Here is a 21,163-nt window from a genome sequence, read left to right on the forward strand (position 1 = left end):
AATGAAGCAGAGACTATGAATAATGATAGAGATCTTGAGAAAATTGGTGTGAGATTTCTGAGGATGGATAGTGGATTATATGGAGGATTCCAAAATGATTAGGTTGTATATAATGCCACGTGGCATGCCGTTATTCGTTAAAAATCTGGTGGAAATCTAGCCTCAAAGATTGTAATCGGATTATGACACGTGACACGACGTGATTGGTTAAAAATCTTATCGGAAATCCATCACCAATAATTGTCTTTTCAGATAATGACACGTGGCGTAACACAACGATTAAAAATCTTATCGAAAATCCATCACTAATAATTGTCTTTGCTGATAATGACACGTGGCACAACGAGAACGATTAAAAATCTTATCCAAAATTACAAATAAAATTATTTTGAATTATTTTATAAATAAAAAAATACAAATATTTTATTGCTATTGGCTTTTCGGATAATGATACGTGGCTCAACGAGAACGATTAAAAATCTTATCCGAAATTACAAATAAAATTATTATGTATTATTTTATTGCCAATTGCCATGGCTATTCAATGCAGGAGTGAAGATGTAAAAGGCAATTGCCACGACAATTATTGTTCATTAAGGGCAGTTACTGTTTACTGGGTGGATTAAATAGTGAATAGCATGGGGGGAGGGCTCCTACACTGGATAGTGTAGTTGCTCTTAGAGAGAGGGGTGCGGCAATAGGTAGAGAGAATGAGAGAGATGTGTAATTGTGGGTGTGTTTGTATCATCCCATTGTGCCTTTATTTATAGTAGTAGGATAGGTAAAAACCTTTCCCTTTAGGATTACAACATTTAACAGGTAATCTACTCCTAATAGGAATATAAGAGATATTCCAAGATATACTAGGATTTACACCATCACATTTCTAATCTAATAGGACTGCAACAACACAGGATTATTCTTCGATAATTCTTGGTAGAGGATTATTCTTCGATAATTCGGTACATGATTATGGACCTCATCGCCGTATTTTTAGTAATACCAAACCGAATTGATTATAATTTTTTTCAAACTTTTATTATATAATACATATCATTATAAATAATCCTAGCCATTATATTGGTTAAGATTAAATTCCTACTGTTGTTTTGAATAGAAGAGCGAAGAGAAGAGTCTCCTTCCTCTTCTCAATCTCTCAAACCCAGACCACCGGACCCCGCCCCCATCATCACTCTGTTGCTCGTCTCTCTCCGTCTCGTTCTAAACGGCGGCCAACTACCACCACTCTTTGATCGACTACCGTCGTTGCATTTGGATTTCTTCAATACGTGATTTTCTGATAAACTTTGTTTGATTTACCACCTGGATTTGCATTAAATTTGGAAGTTTTATGTAGTGGATAAGCTCTTGTTCTCTCGACTTCACTCATCTTCTCTTTAACGGCGACTCACTTCACATCTCTCAATTGGATTAGAAGTTCCAACTAGACCTAGCATTTAACACATGACCCGTTAATCCGATATAAAATGATACGAAAATAACAGATTTTGAGTCAAAGCTTAATCGATCCGATGTGTTATCAGGTCAATCAGTTACATAACGCTTTGATTCAAATCTACAAGTAGGTAATCCGTTAAACTAAAAACCCTAACTATATGATAGTCATAGTTTCACGTGTAATATGTGTATTATACATGTGCTCATGTATATTTCACGTACTTGACTCGTTCATATTTAACATAGTATACTTGTTTTGTATTTATCGCATAACGTTATGTGTTTTGAAAGTAATATTTATATGGGATGAAAGTCTAAGCTTGTAGTGGTTAACGGAATTGTAGTCCTATTGCTAAATCAAAGGACCTTACGAATTCAGATGTTAATATTTAGTAATCTCATTTGAATTTTTTTATTAAAGTATATATTGTTTTTAATAGGTCGGGTTGAAGTTTGAATTCTTAAACTCATTAAGATAATTTAGTAGCCACGACATGGCCCATTATAATAATTGACTTGACACAAAAACCACAAAAACACGGCAAACACAACTTTGTCAGGTCTAGTTCCAAATGCTGAGAAATCTACACAAGGTTCATCATTTCGATTTACTAAACTAAATAAAAAATGGAACTAATTTTGAAAATTAATGATTTTCAATCAGATATTGGTTTTGTTTTCCTTTCTTATTTTCGAAACTAGCCCTACTTGAGCATTGTATTTTATTTTTGATTTTCGTCAAAAACGAATTTGAATCATATTATTGCTAACTCACTATGATAACCCACTCGCCCATCTCCTATTATAAATAATATTTTTTGTTAAAAATAAAAAAAATAATAAAAAAAAGTCATTGTCCCTTAAATTACAAATAGCAAAATAAATATACCAAGAAAGCCCTTTTCTTGAAAATAAAAAATAAAAGAAAAAGGAAAATGTTAGTTGACCTGGCCCAACCTAACTAAAAATCTCCCGCGACCCAGCGGCAATCCCCGATGAACACGTGTACGTCTCCGATATAATCTGCGAACCCGGCAGACTCGGGCGTGGACCCATTGACCCAAAAGCATTACCCGTCTTCTTCTCCTCCTTATATACAAACAAGGAAAACCCCCAAATCCCATCCGCTCTGATCTCCATTTCTGCGATCTCTGAAGCTCCCTTTGACTTTGACCCACCACCAAATCCATCCATTCTTCCTTCCTCCGCCATGCTCCGCCGCTAAATCCCCTGAAAGCCGCTAAATCCCCCGATTTCACGACTACCTAGAAGCCGGGTTTCTCAGATTTCGCAGCTCTGGTTCACGATCTGGGGCGGGTTTTGCTGCAACGTACGGGTTTAGGGGTTTCGAAGAGCATACGATAATGCCTTCGGTGCCCACTCACCTCCTCCTACGACCCTCGGTCCCCAACTTGACTTCCTTCCACGGCGGCTCTTGCTCTCATCGTCTGAAACATCTCGAAAAAGGTGATCGGCGCGGTAACCTTAGTTAACATTAGGTCGAAATCTCACTTGGGTTCGTTTATCTTGTGGTTCTTGCTTAGCTTCCCAGTTTGTAGCGAAGTTTAGAGAGTTCTCGTCGAGATTTCTTCGAGAAATCTGAGGTTTTAAGGATCGAAGAAATCCTCTTTAAGGCTTTAAAAAGTTTGGAATCGTTTTGTAAGATCTTGGTGCGAAGCTTGTTCTATCTGCTAACTTTATTCGAGGTAATTAATTTTATGAATTTAGCTTGGTGTTCATTGTTTTTGTTTATATTTAGGTTCAGATAATGAGGCAGCTGGATATTTCGATTATATGATGGATATGTAGTTATTTTTGTAGCTCAATGATTTGGTTAACTGTGTTGATTTGATTTCTCCGGTTAACTGTGTTGATTTGATTTCTTCAATGATGTTTGATGTTTGATGTTTGATGTTGTTAACATGTGGATTTTGGCATTGTGTAGAATTTGTTATTGTAGATGGACATAAGCTCTTCTAGTGGGAAATCGGTGTTGCGAAATGTAGACAGTTTACAAGGTTTGCAGCCTTCTGCGAACCAAGAGCAAATTCGTACTTTGCTTGAAGATTATTTAGTAAGCGACCTTGTAAGTGCTGTTGGTGAGTCCTTGAATATCAGAGGTATTGGAGAAGAGTCGATTGATGTTAAAGATGTTAGTGAAGAGTCTATTGATTCCAAAGATGTTGGAAAAGAGTCGATTGATGCCAAAGGTGTTGGAGAAGAGTCGATTGATGCCAAAGGTGTTGGAGAAGAGTCGATCGATGCCAAAGATGTTGGAGAAGTGTCCATCGATGCCAAAGATGTTGGAGAAGTGTCCGTCGATGCCAAAGATGTTGGAAAAGTGTCGATTGATGCCAAAGATGTTGGAAAAGAGTCGATTGAGATCAAAGGTGTTGGAGAAGTGGAACATGCACCTGATGGGGATAATACTAGTGGTGTGGAAAAAAGAAACACATATGAAGTTCCTAATGCACAACAGGGAAACGTCACTCGAAAATGCTTGAACAAGTGTGCAACCTTTCCTATTCCTACTGGTGTGCTCTCTCCTAATGCCTCAAGCATAGTAAAGGAGGAACCAGAAGAAGTGCTATGCGGGGATGAAAATCATCACCATGCCCACTCGCGCTCAGTGTCTTTGCCTGTAAGTTATTTATATGCTTACTGGAACAGAGTTGTGCACCATTTCCCCCTCATACTATGTTCTCTCTCTTGGACATCCCATTAATCATTACCACTTTTGTTTTCAGTTGATATACTTAAGAACCTGTTGTTATTGTAATGAGTGAATAACCCTATATTGGACTATGCCTAGCTTGATATACTGCACATCACACAAAGTGGTGCATACTCGGAGATGGTTTAGAGTTTTGGGTTGTCCTCCCCCTCTTTTTTTTTTTTTTTTTTTTGTCAAATCACTTAACTTCGGAGTTCTGATAGGATCCAGTGCATGTGAGTTGGTATGATCGCATCCCGTCCTCGCCCTCTTGGCTTCACTTAAAGTGGTGGAGGCAAAATGTGTTTGTTTCTTTGTGATATAGAAAATGTTCATTTGTTTTTTGGCTTTTTCGTCCTGTTCATTATGCCTTGTCCTTCTTGCCGGATAGTTGGTCTCTAGCATATCATGCAATGTGTAGAAGCTACATACTATTTTCTGTGCATCTCCTATATTAAGTTCTCCAGAAAATATGGAATTATGATTTAGTATAATTATGTTTATGTCTTTAGTTTTGGATGGATTGAACTAGCCACTTGAAAAGAAATGTTGTGATGGTCTAGTTTTGTGTAGTTCTCATAACATAGGTTCTTATTGTTCTTAATGCCTTGTGCAGTCTCCTTCGAAGCTACTTTCTGCCCTAAAAGGTAGCCGGGCGAAAGAGGGATTATCACCCGGGAAACTTTCTGTCAAATGGGCCCCTGATGTGTACGATCCGCCTGCTACATCAATGTCACATACAGTGACAGCCAAGAAACAGCAGAAGTCAAAGAACAAGAAAAATTGTAAGAAAGATGGAAAGAAATGGCAAAAGAGCAGTTCTTCACGAGGAAAAGATAAGAAGCAATATCGCAAATCTGGGTCTTCTGGGAGGTGTTACAGATCAATGGATCCCCGTGAAACATTGGTTGACACAAACAATGGTTTTGGTGAGCTTGTGGTAGGCAGCCCAGACCAGCATTCTTATTGTGGGAGCTCCTTCTTGAAAAATTCGCTCGCTAACATGCATTACCCGGTTGCTGAAGCCTCGTAAGTAAAAACATATATATGTTGCGAATTTCACAACCTCCGTTGTGTACATAAATAAGTCACTCGAGACCGTTTTGTTGATGATAGTGTTTGAGAAAACTTGGAACAATCTGCTACTCTAGTCATGTCCGTGTTGTTGACCCAGCGTGGTGATTTCTTTGCGTGTTGTGTCGTTGCTACCCTATTATGATTTGCCAATTATCTGCTTATCAATTTATGTGATCGCATTGTCTGCGTACTCTCTCCAGCAAAGGTTCATGAATTCATAGGTTCATGAATTCATACATCAATAGCATTATAGAACCCTAATGTATGAGGAAGTTATGTTGAACCTAATTTTATTCACATCCATCGTTCAACACGCAAGGTAGTGTTCTCATCTCGTATGACCACGTTTTGTTCCTCCCTCCTACATGTATAGACCTCAAAACCACCGGCATTTCCCTTTTTCAGTATAATTTTTACGTTAAAAGGCCGTAAAAATTGAGCTGGTTTTGTAGGCCAACTGCTAAATTAAAGATGGAATTTAAGACTTAATTGCTTAAATTTTCTAATCGTAACTAAATCTTTAATTTGGAATTTGTATTACGGAAATTGAAGCAAAATGGCTATTAAACAATGATTTTGGTTTATTAGAGACATTAACAAATTGTTTTAGCTCGGTAGAGACAAATTGCTTTCCCCAAGAGCAATTCCAACCTAGCCAAATAGGCTAGCACCCAGCCCAAGCCAACTTCTAGGGCAGCTCAAAACGTGCTAAGCAAAGGCCCGGCTTATGTGATGTCACGCTGGCATCAGCATGACATCACAGGCCACTATTGATTTTTTTTTTTGTGTCAGGAGTGTGGGAAACATGCACACGTTCCCGACAAGAAAAAAGGGGCAGGGCCTGTCGGTGCAGGCGCAACAGAGGGGAGCGAGAGAAGCCACGTGGCTCGTTCTGGGCCTTTGGATTTTCAACGGTAAAAAAAATTGAAATTCAAACCCAACGGCTAGTGAAGTGGTGCGTTCTGGGCCGTTCGATCCCAAGATCAACGGTCCAGGATTTTCGCCCAAAAAACGTAAAAAAAAAATAATACAACGGTCAGAATTATGGCCGTTGGCCACGTGTCCACATCTGGGCTGTTGGATTTGAATCTTTTTCAAATCCAACGGTCCAGATTAATTAACTTAATAAAAATTATTATAAAAATTATTAAAAATTGTTTAAAGATTGTCCCATATACAAACTTGTGCAAACCAGTCCAAAAGTTGTCATGCACGACATCTTTGTACACAGTTCATCAGAAGTAGACTCGGTCGAACAGGAAGGCGACACATTTAAAGAGCGGGAAATGACGCCTGAAGAAGTGCATGAGCCGACTTGTCGGTCCCTAAGGCCTCAAGGTAAATGGGCGGCAAAGAAAAAATGGAGTTTTTCCAAGAATGACTACACAAAATATATGGACGAACTTGCTCGCCAAGGTGAACTGAACATAGCACATGAAGCGGCTAGATATAAGACAAAAGCTGCGACTATGCAAGCAATCTTAGATGCTACTGAGATACGTGATGCGGCTAATGAGAGACAAAGAAAAATACTTAAACGAGAAAACCTGATGCTTAGAGAAGAAATGATGGTTCAAGCAGATCGTGACACTATGAACAAGCCTCTAGTGGGAATGTCTCCGAATTCTAAATATTTTTGGACATCGGTAAAAAGAGACGTGGTGCGAAGGAGGCGTGCAAGAGATTAGGAAACAAGTCGAGGGGGTTCTAGCTACACAGATCCTAGCACCACATATCCTAACTCCTTAGACTTTGTATAATTTCTTATTTATTTCTAGTACTTTATGTAATTTCTTATTTATTTTTAGTACCTTATGTAATTTCTTATTTATTTGTACTACTTTATGTAATTTTTTTATTATTTTATTAAAAAATTAATAATATTTTAAATGGATTGTGTGCTAGCGCATTTTTTTGGGATGAAGATGCATTTGTACCAACATATTTTTTGAAGGGTGGAGATGCATTTGACCAATTACTGTTAATTGGGGTCAATCACTATTCATTTGAGTGGATTAAATGGACTGCATTTTTAGGGGTGGACTTGCTCTAAGGATTCTCTCACATAGAAATAGAGAACAAAGTAACTTAAAAGGTTGTTATAATATAATCCCCCTATTTTCTATAGGGATCGTCTAGAAAGCGGGTTGTTCTGAATACATTCAGACAGAAAAGCTGACATAGATGTTACAGGTGGAATTTTTTTTTCGTTCATGTCTTAATATAGGAATTTAAACATCTTCCATAAAGGAGCCAAATGAAACCAAAATTTCACATTCAATTTTGAATTAGAGACGTTAAAAATGATGAATCAACGTTGACTATAACCCCTAGCCTTCCAAGCTAACGATGCGGGTTCGATTCCCACTACCCGCTTTTACTTTATTTTTTATTAAATTAATAAAAAATAAGAAAAAAATAGAATTAAACATTTTGAGATTTTGAATATTTTATAAAAAAAATTATGAATATAATTAATGTAATGCATCATTGACTTGAAAATTGGTTCAACTATTTTTCTAAACAAGATATAGGAAAATTGGAATGAAAAGCGTCCATTGTCTAATGGATAAGACAGAGGTCTTCTAAACCTTTGGTGTATGTTCAAATCCTATTGGACACAATTTATTTCCATATCTATACATTTTTTTTTCGATTTCTATGTCAAGAAAGATATTTTGAATGACTTGAATAAGAAACGCTCTTACTAATTAAAGATTTGCTAAGCGAACGAGCCCTAGCTTGATCCAAGTCTTATACATTAATTAAGCACAAGCAACATGACTTATATGTTCCTCTTACCTTGCTTTATTACACCGTTCAGATGAAGCCAAGGACATCCATTATCTATAACAAAAATTTCTTACTCTTTAAAGTAAGTAAGTAAACTGCCTTGAGAAGACCGATTAAATCATTAATATGTAAATTTTAAAATTTTAAAATAATAAATATATATATAATTGTATAAAATATAAAATAATAAATATCTATGTATTATAAATATATTTTATATTCTAATATAATCTAAAGATGTTAGTTTATATAAAGATATTATAAATTAATAAGTTATTATATTATAAATTAATAAGTTATTAATAAGTTATTTAATAAATTCAAAATTTTAATTTTAAATTTTAAAAAATGTAATTCTTTTATAATAATTTTTTTTTAATTCCATTAAATTTTATATAAAATATAATATTCAAGTGATATTATTATAATATCAAGTCAAGTTATGATAAAAAATAGCGAAGGTCAACCCTAAGAATAACATGATACAAAATATATGAAATTTTTTTCCCTTTGCCTTGTATTTTGAATCTGAATCCTGTTTCCTTAATTCCTTGTTTAGAAGAAATCTTTCTTTTTTGTTTGGGTTGGATCCACCCCTTCGATTGATTGTATAGTTTCTTAAAACACACAATATCTAAAAACTTATCTTACCCTTCTCCGGCTAAGGAGGGAAACCTTTCTTTTGTTACATGAATCCAATTTTCGTTTCATCTGGGAAAAGTCATTTTTTCTCAACAATGTCTTTGTCATTTGATCCAATAGTGTTCCGTTAGATAGAAACAACTTTGATAAATACTGATAACTCTTAGATGGAGTATTAGAACAAAAAAATCAATTACATGATGAACTATTGGTTCGAAGCCATCTATAGCGATGAATTAACAATTCGAAGTACCTTTCTTGTGTATTCTTGGTAAACTAGCATTTATATATAGATGTAGCAAGATCCGTTTGGGAAGTAAAAAGCCCATTTGACATCTCTTCATCTGCAAAGAATTCTCAATGTGAAAACACAGGCTGATCTTTGAATAGGAAAAAGAGTGGATCCGCAGGGTCCCAAATGAATTGGCTTATTAGAAAAAAAGCCTTGCTCTTTGGAAGATCTATCTCGTGTCTAGTACTGCATGGTTCCACTTTGCAAGAACTCTGAATTATTCTTTTGAAGCCCATCCTCTTCATCATAAATAATCCGCTTGCCCCGAAATGACTTGACCCAATAGGGAAATCCCAATTCATAGGGCCTTTCAATGCAATCAAATAGAAAGCCCCAAATGCGACATATTCTAGGAGCCCAAACTATGTGATTGAATAAATCTTCCTCTATCCGTTGTGGGTTGAGGACTTCTTCCCCTTCTTCAAACTCTGATTCGTATTGTTCATAGAGAAATCTCTGATCAACGATAAAACAAGATCCATTTTGCATCATATCTAAGGGATTCCTTGGTTCGGGCCGAAGAAGCAATGTCACTCGATCATTATCAAACTGACTATAATCTTTTTCTGTCTGTGAGGATCCCACCGGAGCGCCTTCTGCTTCAATAGGCCATGAACTAGATCAGAATCATTCTCAACGAGTCCATAAGAAGTGATCCCATTTTTTTCAAAATCTGAAGAAGTTCCCATGGATATTTTGTCAATTCCTCAATCAATGACTTCTCTGATTGATTCTCTCAACCGGGATTCATATTGAAAATAATCAGAAATCTAGAAATTCTAATTGTAAAAGTCGCTTTCGATTATTTCAAATTAATTTAATGGAAATCAATACAAAATACAAATAGATAAAGCAAAGAAATAGAATTGGGATACTATATAATATACATGATCACTATATATATATATATATATATTATATACGTAATTAAATCGATTTCTATATATAGAGAAAAGGAATATGATGTTACTATTGTAGATTGATCTATATTAATCTATATTAAATTAACCCGCATTACAATACAATATATATATTATACACGTAATTAAATCGATTTCTATATATAGAGAAAAGGAATATGATGTTACTATTGTAGATTGATCTATATTAATCTATATTAAATTAACCCGCATTACAATACAATTTTATACACTACAATAACAATACTAGATAGTATGGTAGAAAGAAATATCTAAATCTTTCTACCACACTATATCGTATCGTATAGAATACAACTTATTCTAGTCTGCCCATTTCATTTAAGACGCAAAATGTTTATCATTTTCTTCTCTGCAATTATTGATAAGAAATAAAAAATCAAGTTTAATTCAAATTAATCACCTTGGCTGACTGTTTTTATGTGACACACCCTAACTTGAGAAGGTTGAAGCATGCTGGCCATCACTGTGAGGTAACGTAACTATAAGGGTAAGTGATGTGAAAAAGTGAATAAATTTAAACCTAAAAGTGCCTAAAACAAAAGAGTGCGCCGGTGAGCGAGATTGCACCCATTTCACACGTGATGGTAGAGCATAAGAACAGTACAGTAATTAGGGTGAGGGTTATACCACTAAGGTACCCATCTACTAAGATCTTGCCAGAGTCCTCGTTTACACGCAAGCTAAGCTACTAAACCAGGAGGGGCGAAAAACAAAGTTGAGTGGGTCAGTAAAACAACGTTTTGTAAAAACCTTTATTTCCGAATATACTAACCCCTCCTTGTAAAACAAGTATAGTTTCCTTAAAACATACTATGTAAGTATGTAAACAATAATACAACAACATTATAACCAGAAATATGCCAAGTCATGATATATCAAATGCCGCAGTAATATAATCATGTGATAATCAAGTATAGCTAAATGCTCATCCATCTAAGCTGACACACGAGTTCGAACAGATAATTTCCGACACGTACAAGACTGGGAGTAATCAATACACTCTAATATTACGATCACGTGAAGACTGGTGTAGAAGCACATCATATACAAGTCGGATTGCCTAATGCAATCTACCCGACAAGACTAGCACCTAACTTGGATCTAAGGCGAGCAAACGGTGCGATGTGAACATACACGTGAATGACTGGTCCTGGCCCTGGGGTGAGTACTAACACTGGTGCAGCAAGATGAGCATGTACAAATATGTATGAATGTCATGATAGTAATATCCCAACCATATAACAGCATTTATTACAATTAATATCACAATAACGATACTTGGCAATATAAGCGTAAAAGTAAAGTAAATACGCATTTAGAGAAATTATCAATATGTATAGGTATAAAATAAACTGCCTACTCACTTGGAGTCCGCGTTATAACTCCCTAGCACAAATATCAAAACGTCACGAACAAACGTTGCCTAGAACAAATATCAAATCACAACTCAGGATTCTTATTGATAGAACACACAACTGACATAAAACACATCCCCAAGGTCGTTCTAGAATGATTTGAAACTCATTGACCAAAAGTCAATCGTCGGTCAAAGGTCAACGGTAGGGTCCACAACCCTACATAACTCGATCCGGAAGATTCGTACCTTAGATTTCTGATCCATAACTTCCAAAGATTCAAATTATGCTTCTAAAACAACATTCTAAAGTTTTAGAATAATCCAATGGTCGAATCTTCGCCAATTGCCAAAATTAAGTGGAGGTCAACACTTTATTTTGTGAACTAACAAATTCAATTCGGGAAGATCCATACACGGTTTCTCAATCCGTAACTTCCTATGATCCTCAAATATTACGTACTATAAGGTTCTAAGGTTTGGTGACGATCCAACGGTTGGATCGTCAATTCATGCAAGGACCCCATGACGGCCAACTAGGTGGTCAACTATGAAACTACATGAAAACATCATAAGTTCACTAAACGGATGACAAATATGGAATCAGGGCTTCAAAATTAGCCTAAGGTGGTCAGATGAGGTCTCGGCCCACGCACCGCCTCGCGTGGTGGCTGGCCGCCACGGTTCGCAGGAAAATTCCACTATTTCTAAAAATTCTCAAATTTTACAGAAATGAAGATCTCAGATAGATGAACAACTTTCATACCTGCCATGAAGTCCAAAAGTGGACAGAAGATGATCAATTTTTCCCACAAAGCCGGCGGGTGCCTAAAGCTTCCCAGCGTTGATTCGTCGTCTACGGTGGCCCAACGGGGTCAAGTGTCACGCCCCGATCCCGACATACGTCCAAGATCGACGCATGACGTCCCTAAATGCCCGTAACTCAACATACTCCGCCTTTAGGATATGAACAATATATAATTCAAGATCCAGATGCATAATAATTTTGTGTATACTTTATGGCTGCATCTAACCTCCTCGTTAGACTGCCTACGTACCCTAAATAAGGATCAAGCCATTTGTAGTTCGTCGTTTCAATACACTCGAACTTTCATCACATAAACCATTATGTCTCCACACAAACCACAATTCAGGCATGCAACATCCCAAGAACATTCGACGAAGCACAATAATATTCTCTAGTCACAATAGCCAACAATTCTAATCATAATTACAATAATCATAACAAACATCATTTCAAACCATATCAATCAATAACACATCCAATGCACTGAAATGCGGGGCTACAGTGACGCCGTTCGGCCGAAGCCTACATCTCTGGAAAATGGGATTTCAGACCACTTAACTAAACCAAGACACCAAAGGGGATTCCGGACCTTCACTCAATGGAATCCAAACCAGGATAAGATTCCGGACCATTATTCAACGGAACCGCAGAGTAGAAGGGATTATGGACCATCACTCAACGGAATCCAAATCAGGATACGATTCCGGATCATCACTCAACGGAACCGCAGAGTAGAAGGGATTCCGGACCATCACTAAACGGAATCCAAACCAGGATACGATTCCGGATCATCACTCAACGGAATCACGGAGTACAATGCCTAACAACCACTCAATGAAACAAAACATGGATCAAGTTACTCAGGTTACAAAGGTTCAACGAAACGAGAAATGAAATAATGAAACGAGGGGTGAAACATGTTTCGAAGTGACAAACCCCATGACAATGGGTTAACGGTCCACTACTACCCCTCACATTTCATCACACTAAGCCAATCATACAACAACAATATTTCCAATATGCATGTCAAATCCCACACCAGAAACTTCAATATAAAACTTAATAATTTTATAGGAAACATAATCATAAAACCATCTCATATCCACACAGGATAATAGTTATGAAAACAGGATAATCACCTATATCACATATATTAAAGTCACTCACATTTTATCATATCATACCATCTATGCAAATCAACCACCTTTCAAATATGCAAGTCAATTCACATATCACAATCATCATCAGTACACAAGCCAAATCATGTTTAATAAACATAGGTCTATGGCTAAATATATAAAATCACATTCAATAGAAGTCACATTATAAAACCAAGTCATATTCATAGATAATACCAATATAAGAAATCAAGGTAATAACCATATCATGTATGTTCAAGTCACTCTCTAACCAATGTAGGCCCACTAGACTTCACTTAGTATCCCGTAGTGCCTCTCAGAGGTTTCATTTATTTTGATTAAGATGCAACATCCAAACAAAGTTTCAAGACATAAGGTCCGAACAAATTTACAGAGAAGACATGACACACTCATTCATAGTCTTGTGGACAGACGCTATCACCATTCTAATCATAACATACACTTCCTAAGACTAAAGATTAATTTCCGAACATATTATATATCCAGCATGATGCATCAACTTAAGCACAATCAATTAAGAAAACCGTAATATTGGCCCAAAATCCAAATTTGACAGAGTTATTGAACTTCACAAATTCCATAACAAAAATGCATTCCTAGACCCTTAATACCATACTACCATTCCTACCCTTATTCACAAAGATTCAAAAGAGAGACAGTATTCTTTGACTTCTCTATTGATTAAAGAATATGTTAGGCAAAACTTAATTTTGTTTAGCAGATTCACAGAACTTGACAAATCATATTGCTTTTGAGAACCAAAGCAGCAAATTACCATAAGCTAACACCCAACATTTGCATTCCTTGAGTGTTAGTAAATGCAGATATGTCAGGAATGAGAATAATCCCCAAATCTTACATTCTCATTCCTGGTAAATAAACACATGATAATGGTGATGAGTCTCCACCTCATTGGAAACATCCACGCAAGGTTCTAAGCAGGTAATATATATATATATATATATATATATATATATAAATGGGTGGCAACAAGAAAAATGGTTAATTAGATAGATCTCACCAGCAGATATGTGTACCAAAATTTTCCAGAGATTATGGACATGACTTGCACGGAGCAGGTGATGTAGATGAGATCATGCAAATAGCCGCATACTCCACCAGTAGTCATATCAAAGCCACCATTAGCACATAAATAACATTACAGGCCATGATGAGGCGACGGAGATTGGCCATGTGGCGGGCATTCTCTTCCTTGCGCTTATTAGTACCTTGATTTGCCATCTCTGTCTAATCCACTCTCTGAAAGACTATCACCCTTCGAGAGTAGAGATTGTCTCGCTGAGATAGTCTGAGTTCGTGGGCAAAACTGCACAAAATTTGGAGTTCCAGAGTGAATTTAAAGAGGAAAATAAGATTTGAAGGAGGAGAGGAAAAGGAAAATCCTCTTTGCTGCTGATGTGCGTTTGATTTCCGCATCTCTTCTTTTCTTCCTCTCCCCTGCTGCCATCAGGCAGCTTCTAGAGTTCTCTCTCTGTTTTTTTTTCCTGATTGGTTATCATTTCCACATAGAAGTTTTAAATAAATTTAAAAATCTATAGTTTAGTAACACAACTTCAAATGTCCGCAACTATACCGTTAAAACCCGGACTCGCAAACGGCTTACGCCTATGCGTTCGTGGGTTCGAGATCTATTCAAAAACACTAGTTATACCTTCGAAAGGTCAACGGAAGATAAAGATTGATTATGAAACTTCCAATTAGATAACTAATCAATTTAATTCCCAAAATTTACGGAATTAAAATTAAGTAATAAAAATGACGTAAACGTGAAATACGAACTTAAATTACGAGATACATAATGAGTAGTGAAATTCCGGGGACGGGATTTCACATCAAGGTTGGTTGGGATTTACTCCTGAGATGATGGGCTACAAAGCCCAAGTGGTGGCATCGGCCATCGCTTTGCCGATTCGCCGAAAAATTGAAACGAGTGGCCGGAGCACTATTGATTTTCATCGACTTTCATGGCCTCAAACTGCCACATACCGTGGTTAATCAAGGTGGTTCTTGGTTGGGTTTTGTAGAGGGGAATGAGAACTTCAAGATGATGGTGGTGGCATCGAAAAAATCCACCGGAGTTGTCCAAAATCGACCTTGGAAAATTGGAGGTCAAACTGGGTTGAATGTGTGGAAGAACCCACGGGAAAGCTGGGCTTTTTTTTTTTTTTTTTTTTTTTTTTTCCTGATTTCCGATTGGGCTTCTTTCACCCAAATTCTGATTGGTCACTTATATCCCTTCATCACCTCAAATTGGTTACCATCCCCATATGGTGGGAGTTGAAAAATATTTAACTAAAATGTACTTAACCAATTTCAAACGTCCGTAACTATACCGTTATAATCCGGACTTGCAAACGGCTTTCGCATATGCGTTCATAGTGACGAGTACTACAAGGATACGCTAAAAGAATAAGTCATACGTCTCTCAAACCGATGGTCAACGGAAGTCAAAGTCCTTACCTCTAAGGCATTTTCGTAAATCCATGCTTTTAAAATTAATAAAAACGTAAAATTAAGGACGGATTGTCACATTACGTATATTATAAGTAAAAAGGTAGTAGGAACTAGAATAAACAGTGCAATAGCAATTAATGCGAGAATATTTACTTCCATAATCTCATTGTTTAATTTTTCTTTAATTTGCAATAACTCGAGAGTTAATCCCATCGAGATAATAAATCTTTCGCCTGTAAATTCAATGGGATGCATTGCATCTCGATGATATTGAATCAAATCAATATCATGAATAACAATATCGGAGCTATTTATGACTGCAAATCCTTTTACCATGAATCCTTTTTTTTTTTTTACTTTATAAATTTTACAAATGGGCAATGCTTGCTGGATCATGCATCTATATTATATATATACATAATAGATAGACCGATAGATTCACACCCGATATCTTTTTGTAGATAGTAATGGTATTAACACATATGTCTGTGTTCTATGGGGTGGAATAAAAATAAAATATGGGATAAAAATAAAATAGAAATTATCTTTCAGAGAGATGGCCGAGTGGTTGATAGATCTGGTCTTGAAAACCAGGATCAAATAATATGATTCTTTTGTTGGTAGATTGGAGGATTAGAAAAATGACTTATTGCTTTCCAATTGGCTGTTTTGCATTAATTGCTACTTCATTAATCTTAATGATTAGTGTAACCTGTTGTATTTGTTTCTCCTGAGGGTTGGTTGGGTAACAAAAATGTTCTATTTTCCGGCACATCATTATGAATTGGATTAGTCTTTCTAGTGGGTATCCTTATTTCTCTCATCTCTTGAACCTATTCGTTCTATATCCAAAAATGAAATGACCCCCTCCCAATTCATGCAGGTTGCAAGACACATTAAAATTCAATATAAGTCCCAAAAATTCAAATAAAGAAAAAAATTAGAGGGGGGTCAAATGTGACAACCTGTCCCAAAATATATTTTCGATGGTGTGAAATGTCTATATTGCTCTTGAACGTTGTGTGGTTGTGTTGTGTGGAATAAGCTTAATATTTTGACCAATCCATTTTCTTCCTTAGCTTTTGGACCCAATTAGATTTTTAAGTTTTAATTATTTTTGTTTGGTTGCCCAAACCTGGACCACACACACACCAACCCGTGGACCCTCTCTCTCCTTCCCTCTCGGATTTCTTCCATTTTCTGTACAATTGTACGGTCAACTTGTGAACCAACCCTTTCAGGCACGGATCGAGGTCGTGAATGGTATCTTTGGAGGTCAACTCGTGAACCAACCCTTTCAGGCACGTATCGAGGTCGTGAATGGTATCTTTGGACTCCTTGCAAGCTCGGAAGTCGATCTATACCCTTGGTTGGACGTGAGGACTTGTAAAACCTGAGTTACCCGAGCTCCAGTGAGGGGTGGAAATTCCTCCGACGTGATCGCGAAGGTTTTAGGTTGCTTCGAGACTTATGAAGGTAATATTTTTACTTTTCTAGCACGTTGGATCGATTTTGGAGTGGTTTTGACGTTAGAATGTTCGGGTTTATATAGTTGCAGGGTTTAGCCGGTTTCCTCGAATTTTTCCGGCGAGTTTTCGTTGGATTTAGGACCTAAAAGTGGTAAGGAAGTGTTCCTTTAGTCCTAAGCTTCAAATTGGTGCAAATTTCATGAAATTTGGATGAAAAATGAGAAAGATATTGAAGTTTAAAGTTTTTCCCAGTTTCTGGTGACACAAACGGCGACGGCGACGGAATTTGATGACTCGCCGGAGAAGAAGGTGAATATTCCATCAACTTTGAGGGAATATTCTAATGGCATCAGGTATCTTTAACGGCTTATGCTTTTATTTAACGGAATATTCCCTAATGCCGAATCCGTCAGTGTGCCATGCACGTGCCTATGAGTGGGCGGCGCGTCTGGCAATGCCTTGGCCAGCACGTGACGGCTCGTGGGACGTTGGAAATTTTTTCTAAAAATATGGGGATGTTCGTGGGGTTGAGTAGATCACATTGGTATATTCAAACACCCCAATTGAGCAATGTATGAGAAGTTATTACCTAGTTTTGGTTATGTGCTTTAAATAACGTTTATATAGTTGTTTCGCATATAGGTGAGACCTATCCTGAGGACGAGCGCAGTCAAGTAAGGCTCGAGGGTTACGACCCTTCCACATATCAGTGAGTGGGCTTTTGGTTTTCAGTATATACTTATATACTTGGTATTTTTCCCAGAAAATGTGTTTAAATGAAATTATGTTTTGAAATGCCATGCCTATTGATTTATACTTAAACTATGAAATTGTATGGTATATACATATGTGATTCGACGCGATGGACGCTCAGGTGAGTTGTAGATTGTTATTGTGAATTGATGATCATGTGAGATGTGTTGAGAGCTCATAAACCTGCACTCTGGTGTTAGTGCTCTCGCCCGTGGTTAGGGCACAGTCTTTCACGTGATGTTCACCTCCCGCACCATACGCTCACCTTGGATCCAAGTTAGGTGCATAGTCCTATTGTACATACCACTATAGGTGGTTCCGACTCGTAGGTGACCCACGATTATTCGCACAGTCTTCACGTGATCATAGCACTTGAGCATATTTATTTACACCTAGTCCTATCGTACAGACCACATTCGGTGGTTCCGACTCGTATGCAGGCATACTTGTTGAGCTATAGATTCAACCGTACAGGCCCCTTTAGGTGGATCCGGCTGACATGTTATTTCTCATGAGTTATTTCACCTAAGTTATTTTGTTGCATTGTGATATTTGGCAGGGCATACTTATGATTATCGCTATTATGAGTATGGTTTTGATGTAAATATGAATATATTCTATTCTCTGGGAACGGCGAGGGGTTAGAACTTTTGATAAATGAAATGGTTTTGAAAAGCTTTGTTTTTTCCACTCACACTTTCCGTTTTGCGCCCCTTCAGGTTTTAGGTAGGAGTGCTTGTTGGTGGCTCACGAGGAATTCACGGCAGCTCTGACAGATTATCACTAGTGTAGGACCCTCGTTGCTACTGTATAATTACTATTCGTCCTGCTGGACTGCACTTAGGCTACTTATGCTTTGGTTATGTGTAGTCACACTTATTCTCGTCTTGCACCTTACCTTATCTTGTGCTCTAGTTGGTTTGGTTTTTATTTATTCGCATTTCTTTACATCATTATTGCTTTCACACTATGCACATGGCTACGTCATCCGCACGTGACAGCCAGCATGCCTCGAATTAGGTCGGGGTGTGTCATCAAACTTTTGTGTTTGTGTATTGTAAAAATATATATAAATGAAAAATATTAAATCAAAATAAATAGATGTAAATATGTATTATTTATTAAATATGGATTGTATATATTGTTTATTAAATATGTATTATTCTATAACTATAATAATAACTATAATAAGTTATAAAAATGAAATTTTATTTATTTAGTTTATTATATATATAAATAAAATATATCATTTATAAAATATTATAAATACTAAATAAATTATATATAATGCATATATAGCCGAATGATAAAATTTATCTTTGCCAAGGAGAAGACACGGGTTCGATTCCCGTTATCCGCCCAGGATAATGGATAAATATATTAAATTTCATTTTTTATTTATTAGATAAAACATTAAGTATAGTTGACCACAATAATATAGGGGTTCTACTCTTCCCTCTCTTTTCCTCCCACCAAAAACAAAAGGTTAATTCATTATTATAATTTTTTTTTGTCAAAAACAAATGTTGCGAATACGGGATTTGAATCCGTGATATCAAGGTTATGAGCCTTGCAAGCTACCATGCTGCTCTATTTCTATATTTATTGTATATTACAATCTTATAATAATATTATTTATTATATATAATTAAAATAATTTCATATTTGATTAATAAATAATTTTATTTAGAATTATCTTTTAATTCTAAATTAACGGAGTGGTTAGTTATAGCCATTTTATTAGTTTTAGTTATGGCTATTAATTTAATTTAAAATTAATAATACTCAAATCTTCCTTTTCGTTTTTTTGTTATGTTCTTAATTATTTTGTATACTTTATATACATATGATACTAGTATGTCGACCCCTATCAATTAATATTTGAATATATATTCATACAAATTACTCATGTGCCAGGAACCTGATTTGAACTGGTGACACGAGGATTTTCAATCCTCTGGTCTACCAGCTGACCTATCCCGACCATTCACGATGCATCATCCTTATTTTATTTTAATATAGGACTTGGGTCTATGTAACATCTCACATCGTCCAGGGGAGTGATCCTTAAATCTATATTCTCATCCCTACCTAGCATGAGGCCTTTTAGGAGCTCATTGGCTTCGGGTTCTGTAGGAACTCCGAAGTTAAGCGAGAAGGAGGCCAGGTCACTCCCAGGATGAGTGACCCACTCGGAAGTTGCTCGTGAGTTCTCAAAAACAAAACCGTGAGGGCGTGGTCGGGGCCCAAAAAGGACAATATCGTGCTACGATGGTGGAGTGGGCCCGGGAAGTGATTCGCCCTGGGCCGGGATGTGACAAATGGTATCAGAGCCTAACCCTGGCCGTGGTGTACCGACGAGGACGACGGGCCCCTAAGGGGGGTGGATTGTAACATCCCACATCGCTCAGAGGAGTGATCCTTAAATGTATATTCTCATCCCTACTTAGCACGAGGCCTTTTGAGAGCTCACTGGCTTCGGGTTCCGTAGGAACTCCGAAGTTAAGCGAGAAGGAGGTCAGAGCACTCCCAGATGGGTGACCCACTGGGAAGTTGCTCGTGAGTTCCCAGAAACAAAACCGTGAGGGCGTGGTCGGGGCCCAAAGCGAACAATATCGTGCTACGGTGGTGGAGCGGGCCCGGGAAGTGGTCCACCCCGGGCCGGGATGTGACAGTCTATGTCAATTAGAAAACGAAAAAGTATTACAAAGTATTATACAGGATCTAATAGAATTTCCTGGATCTTCAAAAATCAATTTTCTAAGTTTCAGTACAGTACAAGTAATGATATGTATTGTTAATTATTCAAATTTAATGGATTCCTTGCTCAAATCATTTGTACTGTACGCGTATCATATATATCACACACAAGTCTTGTGATAAGAAAAAATTTCCGCACAAATCCATTTGTGAAAGAAAAGAGTATAATGAAAATAAATGATAAATATAACGAATTTTGATTTGAATAGCTAACAAAATGATAAAATATAAATAATTGGGAAATCAACCAGGTCGTTTTGGGGATAGAGGGGCTTGAACCCTCACAATTTCTAAAGTCGACGGATTTTCCTCTTACTATAAATTTCGTTGTTGTCGATATTAACATGTATAACGGGACTCTATCTTTATTCTCGTCCGTTAATCAATTATTACAAAGATCTATCAAACTACGGTGGAGTGAATGATTTGATCAGTGAATATTTGATTCTTTTTTCAATTTTTAATCGA

At 36.8% G+C, this 21,163-nt stretch overlaps 1 protein-coding gene and 1 long non-coding RNA gene across 2 annotated transcripts; one reads left to right on the forward strand and one right to left on the reverse strand.

Annotated features, from left to right (window-relative positions):
* The first annotated feature begins 2,500 nt into the window (after positions 1-2,500).
* Positions 2,501-5,438, forward strand: LOC103427563 (uncharacterized). Its single transcript, XM_008365622.4, has 3 exons — positions 2,501-3,164; positions 3,404-4,099; positions 4,788-5,438. Exons 2-3 carry the CDS (start codon positions 3,419-3,421, stop codon positions 5,202-5,204), a joined length of 1,098 nt encoding a protein of 365 aa, XP_008363844.1. The 5' UTR covers positions 2,501-3,164; positions 3,404-3,418; the 3' UTR covers positions 5,205-5,438.
* A 3,372-nt stretch (positions 5,439-8,810) lies between these two features.
* On the reverse strand, positions 8,811-14,733 carry LOC103433378 (uncharacterized). The gene is made up of 2 exons (XR_011580091.1): positions 14,260-14,733; positions 8,811-9,648 (listed from the first exon to the last, which is right to left on the reverse strand). It is a non-coding gene; the product is annotated as an uncharacterized lncRNA (long non-coding RNA).
* Positions 14,734-21,163: the final 6,430 nt, after the last annotated feature.

This window comes from Malus domestica, chromosome 04 (genome assembly GCF_042453785.1).
Source record: "Malus domestica chromosome 04, GDT2T_hap1".
Taxonomy (NCBI): domain Eukaryota; kingdom Viridiplantae; phylum Streptophyta; class Magnoliopsida; order Rosales; family Rosaceae; genus Malus; species Malus domestica.